General features: G+C 36.5%; 1 protein-coding gene across 1 annotated transcript; it reads left to right on the top strand.

The window, feature by feature from the left end:
- Positions 1–8,118: 8,118 nt before the first annotated feature.
- Positions 8,119–9,059, top strand: CBG03793 (the record flags this gene model as incomplete). The annotated part of the gene is made up of 6 exons (XM_002639189.1): positions 8,119–8,136; positions 8,240–8,343; positions 8,391–8,525; positions 8,576–8,665; positions 8,715–8,816; positions 8,870–9,059. The coding sequence occupies 6 exons, from the start codon at positions 8,119–8,121 to the stop codon at positions 9,057–9,059; spliced, it is 639 nt and encodes a 212-aa protein (XP_002639235.1).
- Between the last annotated feature and the right edge of the window lie 1,997 nt (positions 9,060–11,056).

The following is an 11,056-nucleotide window of genomic DNA, read 5'->3' as shown; positions in this document are numbered from 1 at the left end:
TTTTTGATTATAAAAAAGTTTTATCAGACGAATCAAAAATTCATTCATACAAAATGAAGAGTAAATCATTGCGGTTGTTTTGAGCTATAGAACTCCTAGAAATGTCAAAAACTGAAAGAGGAGATACATTTTTTCTGTAAAAAACTTTCAAAATGACCATTTTTGAAATTTTTTCGTCCGGAAAAGGACCATACAGGATTCTATAACCAGTAATTAATTTTTAAATAATTATTTGAATCATCTTAAATCTCCACAAAATCAGATAAAAAATTCTGAAATTATAGTTTTAGACATGCAATTGTGATCGCGCCAAACTTTTTTCTGTAGATCAAAAATTAATTTGCAGTTCGGAAATGTTCTGTGGGAGAGCGTGGCATTTATTCTTTTCAGAATTTCAAAAAAAAACCGTATTTTTCCCGGAATATGAACCCACCCAAACCGTAAAGTTTGAGCTCAATCATCTCAATTCCAATGCAAGATATCAAAAATGGAAAAACTGGAAAACACTTCTGATATTATGATAAAAAATTTATCAGATGACATTTTCTCATATCTTTTTCAAGAACCGAAATAAATTGGCTCTAAAGTTGAACGTTAAGGGGCTTTTCTATTACAGGTTTTACGGTATATTTTGCAAAACTTCAATTTTTAGCGGATTGTTTAAAGAATCCTGATTTCTTGTAACCTTAAGAACCAGAAATTTTCCTTTTTGTTACCCAAACAAGAAATAACAAACAAAATCTCGAATTTTCCCTTGGGACCTACCCCTATTCGATTCTATCCGATTGTTTCAAAAAGAGAATGGGTCACTGGTTTAAATTGAAACACAAGAAAGTGATACTAAAATATATACAGCAGAAAGGTGAAATCTGATATGATCTCTTTTCATTTTAACAGCAAACTCATAGAAAAGAAGAGAAATCCTTCATTTTTCCTCTCCGAAAAATCATAATAAATTATGCGAAAAGAAGAATAAAGCGACTTTTCATTTTCATCTCCAGCCTTTCGCTTTTTCTCCTGTTTTTTGGAGTTTTCTATCGTTTCCCATAATCTGAACGGATTGAAAAATCAAGATAATGTCATAGAAAAAGAACGATGTTTGTTTTAGGAGAAAATCGGAATGTAACATTTATATGGCATAAGGGATTTCAGAGACATTGGAATAGTTTTAAATGACATCTAAAATACTTATGAATTGAAAATTGAGTATACAGGAGACGTCAACAACCATAAAACCTGTAATAGAAAAGCCCCCACACTTTTTCAGATTTTCTGATTTTCAGAATTGAAAAAATTTAGACTCCCAATATGAGAAAATTTCAGAATTTTAGACTTTCAAAATTTCAGAAATTCAAAACTTCGGAATCTCAGAAATTTGAAATTTCAGAATCTCGGAGCCTTAGAAATTCAGAAATTAAAAAAATCGAAGTTACAGATTTTTTTAATTTCATAATTTAAAAATCTACCTTTTCGAACAATGAATAAATTAGATGTTTTTTCAGAAAAGTCTCTATTTTCTCAAAATGAGCAATTTGTTCTCAAACCCAAATCCTCCATTAGCAAAAAATAATAGGAACCTGATTTGAATGAAATCGGGAACATTCTCTCATGAGCTCACACCAAAGACAAATATCCAAGAGGAAAATGAGTGATAAGAGACAGAGATTTGTGGTCTCTCTCTCTCTCTCTCTCCTTCGGAATCATTTGTTTGTACCTTACGTATAGTACTGACAACGAAAGGAACCGGGAGGACTGGAGGAGGATATTAGACGGATTTGCGAGAATTGCGTGCGATGATATGGGAACTGAGAAAAGGGACATGTTGACAAACAATGTGGAATACACGAAGGAACACAACGAAAAACTCGGGAAAGAGACCTTGAAAAGTATTGGAAAGAGAGAAAGAGAGAGAATCTCTGAAAGATATTATATCGAGAATATGTTTCGAGTGTTGTTGTTGCCGATCCCTCTTCTATGTTTCGGATCGATGCGTACAGATATAAATGTGTATTCATAATACCATTCACTCTTTTTGGTTATTACCGACCGCCTCTCTCTTTTTGATTCAAAAGGTTTATTGTGAGTCAGAGAAGAGAAAGAAGAGGTCTAAACTTTTGGAGGAGCTTATAAGCTGGTGTCGAATAGAAATGAATAGAATGGGGCTACAGTAAGCTTTGAATTCATTGAGGGAGAACGAAAGTTGAATAGAAAAAGGATGGAAATATTTAAAAGGGTATTGAATAAGGTTCATGTCGAAAATTTATAATCATTTTCATAAAACAGAAAATTAATGGAACGGTGAATTTCTTGAAAACCTACCATAAACACTCTAATAGAAAGCCACCCTCCCTATATTTGCGAATTGAGCCCATATATCTCGGTTCCTGCTGAAGATATGAAAAAGTTGTCAACTGATAAGTTGTTTATCATAACATCAGAAGTATTTTATCAGTTGGCATATTTTTCATATCCTGCATAGGAATTGCATAGATAATTGAGCACAAACTTGAAAATGTGGGGGTTCTTCTATTACAGGTTTTACAGTATTCAAGATTTTTCGAAAACTTAGGAAGCAATTTTACAATAGAGAGTATGCTTAGATTCAGCAAAATTTTTTTTTAGATTGAGCAGTTTATGATTTACGATGCCAGTCCAAAAAAATTGTACAAGGAAATCAGTACCAACAGGTGTCAGAACGAAAAGTGCCGTAACAAGAAACAATATTTTTTCAGGAAGCAATGAAAAAAGACTAAATTAGAAAATAGCAATTGCACATTTAGAATAATGAAAAAGAATAATAATAGACAAGTTGAAACATGCTAAGCATTGTTTATCCGGCAATCTATTTTTAACACACAAAAAGAATAATACGGTTAAAATGAGCGGAAGAAATCTCTCCTTTCTTCTCTCCCGTTTTTTTGTTGTTTCCGACTAATTAGCCAGTCTTTTCGGAAGCAAAATGCCCCGCAAAAGAGCTTCCCAAGTTCTTCGGGTGCAATACACAAGCGGGAATCTTGACTTTCCGCTAACATACTGTTTTTTTTCCTTAGATCAGAGAAGAGTCTCCGCAGTGGAAGAAGAGGAAGAAGAAGCACGAAAAAGTCATGGAGAAAAAGAGAGAGGTAGTGTCTTAAGCAATGTTTGACAAGGATACTACTACTATTCCTACTGGTTGCATGAAGTATGTACTTGAGGATTTCGGATGTAGAACACAAGAAAAAAGAAAAAAGAGGATAAAAGATGATGAGACGAATTAAAAGTAGATGTGAGAGAGTAAATTAGAAAACTGTAAACAATGAATATGAAGAGAACGGGATATATTCAGGGTCATAGTGTCTGTCTGCATGCAGTTTTGTCCAGATTGGAAGGATCACGATAACTAGAGGAAAGTAAAGGTTGAAGTAGAGGTTTGAAGAGGAGGTTTGATTGAAAAAATGTGTTCTGTAATTTAGCATTCAAAAAAACTTGGTATCTTCAAACGGTCGAAATCGAAAACTTCAAGCCGAACCTTTTTGAAAATTTTCAGACCCGCTCTAAAAACACAGTAGATAATGTCGGATAAGCCTGAAGTTTTGCAGATCTACTGAAAAAATTAATTTTCCGTTTTGTACACGGATAGAACGGCACCGCTAAAAAAACTGCTAAATGACAGCTGAATCGGCACAAACTGGCAAATGACTGCCAGTTGGTAACCGCGGGAAGGACGACAGGCCGTCGACGGACTATGGACGGACAATCGGAACCCTTTGGAAAACCGAAAGTTTTGATTGGAAATCAGCCAGAAAACAATATGAAATGTTTGCTATCGATTATGGAATAATCGAAAAGACGCTGACTGGCCGATGACCGGTGTTTGGCGGTTCATATATAGTTGATACATTTTCTGTACAAGTTCTTCCAAATGATTCAGATCGTTTGAAAGTGCAATTTTTAGAAGAACTGGCATTTGGTTGATTTTAAGAGGTAAATAATTTTTATAAAAAAGATCTCGACTACAAAATTGAAGATATTGTTTTGGTGTAGTAGATCTAAGAAGTTTCAGACTCGTCACGAAACTATCACAAAACATGAAACAGATCATATCCCAAGTGTAGCCTGAACAATTGTAGATGAATAAACATGAATACGGTAATTTTATGAGCAACATAAAATATTCATCATTGTGATCATTAGCTCATTGTCTTCTCCTCCCTATTCCGAATGTTTACCCAAAAGTGTGACACACTGGTGACAGAATTTGGGCAAAAAGGGAGATACAATTTGTGTATGAATTCTTCTAAATCATTGAAACAGAGGATGAGTAATAGACCAGTGTTCTTAGAGAGTTCAAAAATGACGTTGGGGTAAATAAGATGAGTTGAGGAAGACAGTAGTGTTAGTTATCGAGTAAAAAACTAGGTATAATGATGTTACAAGTGTTTCAAACAGTAGTGGAGTTTACAAATTCTTGTATCAGTGGTTATTAGATGTATCACAGTATCTTCACATAGATGGTATCTTCACATAGAGTATCTTCACATAGATGGTTTACGTTATGTAACTCTGACCTAATTATGATGATAATCAACGAGATATTAGCTGATGGACCGGAAAGTACAACATAGGAAGAAAAAACACTTTGAAGGTTCTTCAAAGGATTATGAAAGACACAGAAAAGTGTAGAATAAATAATTAAGGTCACTTTGAGATTTGAGTGTGGTCACCTAAAAAACAAAGATTCGTGGACGAAGCTCAATGAGACTCTGTTCACTCTCCCCTGCAAAATGAGAAAAGGTTTGGAATGAGAAATGAGTCGTGATAACGAAATAAACAGAATCAATCTCTGATAATCGGGCAAGCGGTAATGGTGGGAACACAGTTGACCCCTTGGTGTGTTCTCGAGAGACCCTCCCTTTTTCTTTTCCTCTTTTTCTCTCCCCTGTACACAGATGGCCGTTCGAAAGAGAAAGAGCTGCTTTCCGCCCACCCGTCCGCACCGCCTGTTTGTGCCGTATGCATATATATTTGAACTACTTTGCTGCAACCTCCCATCGAGCAAAAGCAAAAAGGCTAGAGAGAAAGGGCTCCAAATAAACAATAAAATGAGTTTTGGAACTACGCGAGACAACAAAAAAACAATAGAAGAGGTACTGTTTCACTTTGGAACTGATGTTCAGGTGGTCAACGATGGAGTACCTTTGGAAATCAGAGATCCTACAAAAGACAGTCAGCAGAAAAGTTGCCGATATTCCCTTGTTGAAGCTAGAGCATTCAGATGAAATTTTAGGACTCTGATGAAAAAACAGCTTCCCGGAACCTTTCGATTTCATTGGAGTTTGATTCCTTGAAAATGTCGAAATGTTTATTGTTAGGAGAAACTGATACACTTCGAAAAATTGAAGAAATCGATCATGGCGAACGGCTGAACTACCGTTTTTTCCTCTAATAGAAGGCCCTCCAAACTGTCAACTTCGAGCTCAATTATCTCTATTCCTGTGAAAGATATCGAAAACTTGTCAACTGATAAATAGTTTATTATAATATCACTAATATTTTATTAGTTGACTAAATTTTGATATCTTTCACAGGAATCAAAATAATTGAGATCAATGTTGACGGTTTGGGTGGGTTTCTATGTATTACAGGAAATACGAGACCTGATTTTCCCTTTTGAACATTTTGAGCTGCTAGTTATTCTTATCGTTTTCTACACTGTTGTGGTTCTTACAAGAATCATTTTGAGTGATACATACTGTTTGAAGAAAATTCAATTACAGTAAGCACTCTAATAGAAGGACTTCCCTAGCTTCATCTTTGAGCCATTATCTCAGACCCTGTAAAAGATATCAAAAAATGGCCAACTGTTAAAATTGTACTGATGTTATGATAAACATTTCAGTTGACCACTTTTTGATATCTTTTACAGAAAATGAGATACACTGCGTTGCAGGTTCTTACGTCCACACATGTTTAGGGTCATAACTTCAGAGCTGTTAGAGGTATCGGTCTGATTTTTTGAAAATCGGATTCGAGACAACAAATTAAATCTAGTGGACAATTTTTGTAATGAAACCTTGAAAACTATCCGAGTTATCTGGAAAAGTCTGAAAATATGCAACCGTTAGTTTCAAAAGTGTACTGATTAGCCAGACTTTCGTCTGTTGATCCCTTTCGCCACGTAGAGGCTCAGTACATGAAAGGGAAAATGGGTTTTCACTGGGGGGAAACACACACAAAACCCCTGTCTCCGAGGAGATAGTTTTCTAATTTTCAATAGTTCTTTTTAACTGCTAAGAAGCTATACGATCGCTATTTATTGTTTTTGTTCATTTGTTTCTTTTTTCATTGATTGAGTCTTTTACAAAAGGGGGACGTTCAGTGAAAATGAATTCACCTAGCCATGAACCACCAAACATGGCGACCCTGGGGGTCTTTTATAACTTTTTTCGCATCCGACCAATCGAAAGAAAAAAGCAAATGAAACAATAAACAGCTTACGCAGGGAGCTTCAGGGCAGTCAAAAAGTGCTAGTGAAAATTATCAAACTAATTCAAAAAGTGGCATTTCCCAAAGCACTTTTTTCAATACGTGGAATTTTTTCCACGTGAACAGAGGTAGGGGGTGTGACCTAATATTGATTGGTTCAAATGTTTATTGCGTAACGTGTGAAAAGTTTAAAAAACTCGAAAATTGAATGTAGATTTACGTAATCCATTAAAAAGCGAGAAACTAACGACGAGTAAGAACTAGGTTGAATCGCGCCGAAGGCGCACCATCTGTTGTTATATTTATTGGGTAATTATCTCGGTTCCTATAAAAGGTACTCGAAATTTGTCAGCTACTAAAATGTTAGTGGTATGAACGGTGATAATTTTGTCAGATACTTTTTAGAATGAAAAACATTAGGTTTTTTAAAGGTTTTTTGTAGATCATGTTAAACTTTAACGCCTTCCCCCAGTTGGATCCGATTCAGTTTTGAAAGAAGTTGAGACAACGCATTTTGTGATCGTCGGCAGGTGTGGGACCATGCTGGGAACGACAGTACTGGTAGAGGATTGGAATCTTGAGGGCAGGATTTGAGCGGATCCTGTTTTTTTTCGTTAATTTTCTGATGAGAAAACAGTCGATATGACAGTGTGAATGATTTAGTTGCATTCTGATAGTTTTTTGGTCCAAACAAACTCAAAGAAAGAGAAATACATAATGAAAACAACTTTCACAGTGATTTTAGTTGTACAGAATCTAAATTGGAGTCATTTTTATAATTTTTGTTGATATGTTCAGGAATATCTATATTTGAAAAAAAATTTTTTTCAATAAATCACTTTTTTTTACATTTTCCATTTCATTTTTCTCTTTTCCAAGCCCGTTTCCAAGAAAAAAGAATCAAAATTGGACACCTCCTTCTTCGCTGGAGGTCGTGATCTACTGATCTTTGGAGTGGTCGTATAAACTTGCAACGGTTGCATATTTTCAGACTTTTCCAGATAACTCGGATAGTTTTCAAGGTTTCATTACAAAAATTGTCCACTAGATTTAATTTGTTGTCTCGAATCCGATTTTCAAAAAATTAGGCCGATACCTCTAACAGCTCTGAAGTTATGACCCTAAACATGTGTGGACGTAAGAACCTGCAACGCACTATATATGGGCTCGAAAATGACCAGGTCATTTTATCAGAGTGTTTACGGTATATGTGAATGGCAAAATGAAAAAAAGCAAAAATCGGAAAAAAAAACCCGGTATGAAACGGAACAAAAATTAATTTTTTTGGTTGGGTTTTGATAATTCACTAATAGTGAATGTAATGGTCATAATCCCTTATTAACTTTTGATTCTTGTTCGTATTTCTTTCCTTCTTGATATCTGCCAAAACATCTCTGGCAACATGCCGTTGCTTTTTTTTCGGTTGCTTCTCCGAGTGGTTTTCATTAATCACTGACTGCTTCTTCTCTTTTCCTCTCTCCCCACCTTCCTCTACCTCCGAATCCTCCGATTCTTTCCGCCCCCATCCGACATCAGCTGTTTGTTGCCCCTTACTTCTTTCGATCTCTTCCGTCCCGCCCATTTTTTCTCATCTCTTTAGACAACTCAGATTCAGTCTCTTCTTTTCCTTCTTTACATCGAGAAAACAACAACATGGGCGCCTTCGATCGCGTGAGTTTTCATCTTTACTGTTGTTGTTTTGGCACCTGCAGATACTTGGAAATGTGTTGAAATTTTCCATGAGATTTACGGTAGATGAGTGGAATGATTACAGGTCAAAGCACAAGTGGCATCTGATTCCAAATGGACATCCAGTCCATACAAGGGATTCGTAGCTGGAAGTCCATCTGGAACCTATGTGGATATTGTTTCAACTGCGTAAGCTTCTAGAGAATCTGAATTTTAGAAAAATGTATGTTTTTAAGTTTCGAAGATGCAACGAATACAATGAACTTTGCTCGTCACTCAAAATACGATGAAATGTATACCCCATATCTTGGATCATTCCGCGAACGACACAACTACACTTCGATTGCTCCTAGTTTGTGCATCAATAGACCGTTAGTTCTAAAAGATACTTTCTGCTGTGTAGTGTTCTTTTTTTTTTCAGAAACCGAGCAATTGAATATGATCTGGCACCTCATAAGGCATACAATCCACGTCAGTCTGAATGGCTTCTTGAGAAAGACAAGAAGTACAGGTATGGGTTCAAAATCAAATATCAACAGCCGGAGCCTTCTGAATTTCAGAGTCCGCGGCTCTCGTAATATCATTCACTCGAAAAGCACCTCGGATCTCAGTTTGCCTCCACTGACTCGCCGTACTTTTACCGTTCCTACGGATACTATGCGGTATTTTCTTTGATTTGTACATAGCGAAAACTCGTTAAATTATTATTTTCCAGCCATCAGAACCAATTCCTCTACTGGAATGGACGTGCTTTGGGTCTTGACTACGTGGCTCCATTCCTTCGTCGTGAAGACTATTCTCGTCACGAAGACCGTCGATATCAGAGAATTTATTGGTCTCCACAGTTCATCGACCTGCTCCCGTCTTGCCGTCATTCGGCTCATCTTATGCTATCTGCCTATTAAATCACTTCCAGATGTGCTTTCGTCTTTTTTCTGTGTTTTTTTTTCTACCGCTTCCTTTTTTGTTGTAATATTTGATGTTCTGAACAGGGGTGTAAAAATCTTTTCATTGCTAAATAAAACGATTCGAAACACATTTTTTTGCCAAATTTCTTGTATGCTTAGTCACTTTCCTGTTTAAAAAGGTGCAGAAACCTGAGAGCTAATCAACAAGAACTTATAGGAACCGATAAAATACAAATTTTAAGAAAAACTACAGTCTCGTTGGTCCAGTAGGCAGGAATAGGGGCCCAGTATCCAAGGGTACATCAGAAAAGGGTACATCGAGGGTACATCGAGTTCTTAGGGTACATTGGATCAGAGGGTACATCAGTTCTTAGGGTACATCTGGGAGGTAGGTTCAAGGGGTACATCTGGCGTTGGTTCTGAGGGTACATCGGAGAAAGGATCCCAGGGTACATCGACAAGTTCTTAGGGTACATCAATTAAAATTTTTGTAGTTGTCAGCTGGGATATATTTAGGTTTACACTGCACTATTTTATTTGTTTTTTTTGTCGATTTGTTTGAAAAAGTACAGTTTTTCATAGTTTTATTGACTACTCGCCAAATGTGCATTGCAGTCCACTGCAATTCAACGAAAACTGCCGAAACGCGATGTAAAAGCGCCAGAAAGATGGGGATACAGAAACTAGGACCAGATAATTCGTAATAGACAGTAGTAGTTTTCATTAATTTTTAATAAAACTGGTTTTTTGTTGACATGAGTTTGCTCTCAAAATCATCTCTTAATGTCGCCGGTCGGCCCTCTTGCTGTTTTTGAAGGTATCATCGTGTTGCGATATTCCAAGGATTTGTTTTCTTCGGCAGGCTCAAAATGTAATAGTACATCTATTGCATTCTGTGGATACAAGCTCCAATAAACAAATCTTCCTTATTAATAAAACGCTAGAGGCGTCTGTCCGTCCTCGTGTCCGTCTGTGGACTTTTGAAAAAAATTGAAAAATACATATATATTTACGTGACCCTTTTATTTAGAAAAAGTGAGAAACGAAGATTTGAAAAAAATAGATGGAATTGCGCCGAAGGCTCACCAGCTTGCTGGTCAATCAATAAAACTATGAAAAAACTGTACTTTTTCAAACAAATCGACAAAAAAAACAAGCAAAATAGTGCAGTTTATACCAAAATATCTTCCAGTTGAAAACTACAAAATTTTTAATTGATGTACCCTAAGAACTTGTCGATGTACCCTGGGATCCTTTCTCCGATGTACCCTCAGAACCAACGCCAGATGTACCCCTTGAACCTACCTCCCAGATGTACCCTAAGAACTGATGTACCCTCTGATCCAATGTACCCTAAGAACTCGATGTACCCTTTTCCGATGTACCCTTGGATACTGAGCCAGGAATAGGGAGTCAGAAAACATTGCTCCAATTCGCTTTGCGAAGGCCATCAAACTAAATGTGTCATACGAGATCTCTGAAAGACTCTTCTAGTGAAGAAACAAAGTGGAGTTTCTAGTTTGTTGGCAGGAGAGACTTTGGAGGGATAAAACAGTTCACAGTAGTGATCGAAAACAGGTCCAACGTGGATCAGAGAGCGGAATGAATATTATAGGGGTTATATTAGTGATCAGCAAGCTGGTGCGTCTTCGGCGCGAATCAATATAGTTTTTTACTGATTCGTGGCTCAGCTCCTCAGCTATTTTTAAAGGGTCACGTAAATTTATATTAATTTTTCAAGCTTTTCAAAAGTTTACAGACTGACACCGGGATGGACAGACGCCTCTAGCGTTTTATTTATAAGGAAGATTGGAATTCTATGCCTATTGAATGGGAGTTAATCGTCAACCAGGAAAACGAATCATCGTTCAAACCGGTAGCATCGGATAATATCTTTTGAAAAATGATGATCCTACTAAACTAATCATACTTTTCAAAACACGAGAACTTTATTTCAGATCTATCACTTTTGTTCATACTTGTAACGGGCCGGG

The sequence above is a fragment of the Caenorhabditis briggsae genome (genome assembly GCF_000004555.2).
Source record: "Caenorhabditis briggsae complete genome, chrI, whole genome shotgun sequence".
In the NCBI taxonomy this organism is placed as follows: Eukaryota; Metazoa; Nematoda; class Chromadorea; order Rhabditida; family Rhabditidae; genus Caenorhabditis; species Caenorhabditis briggsae.
Note: the sequence above shows the minus strand (reverse complement) of the source record. Positions and strands in the feature narration are given on the sequence as shown.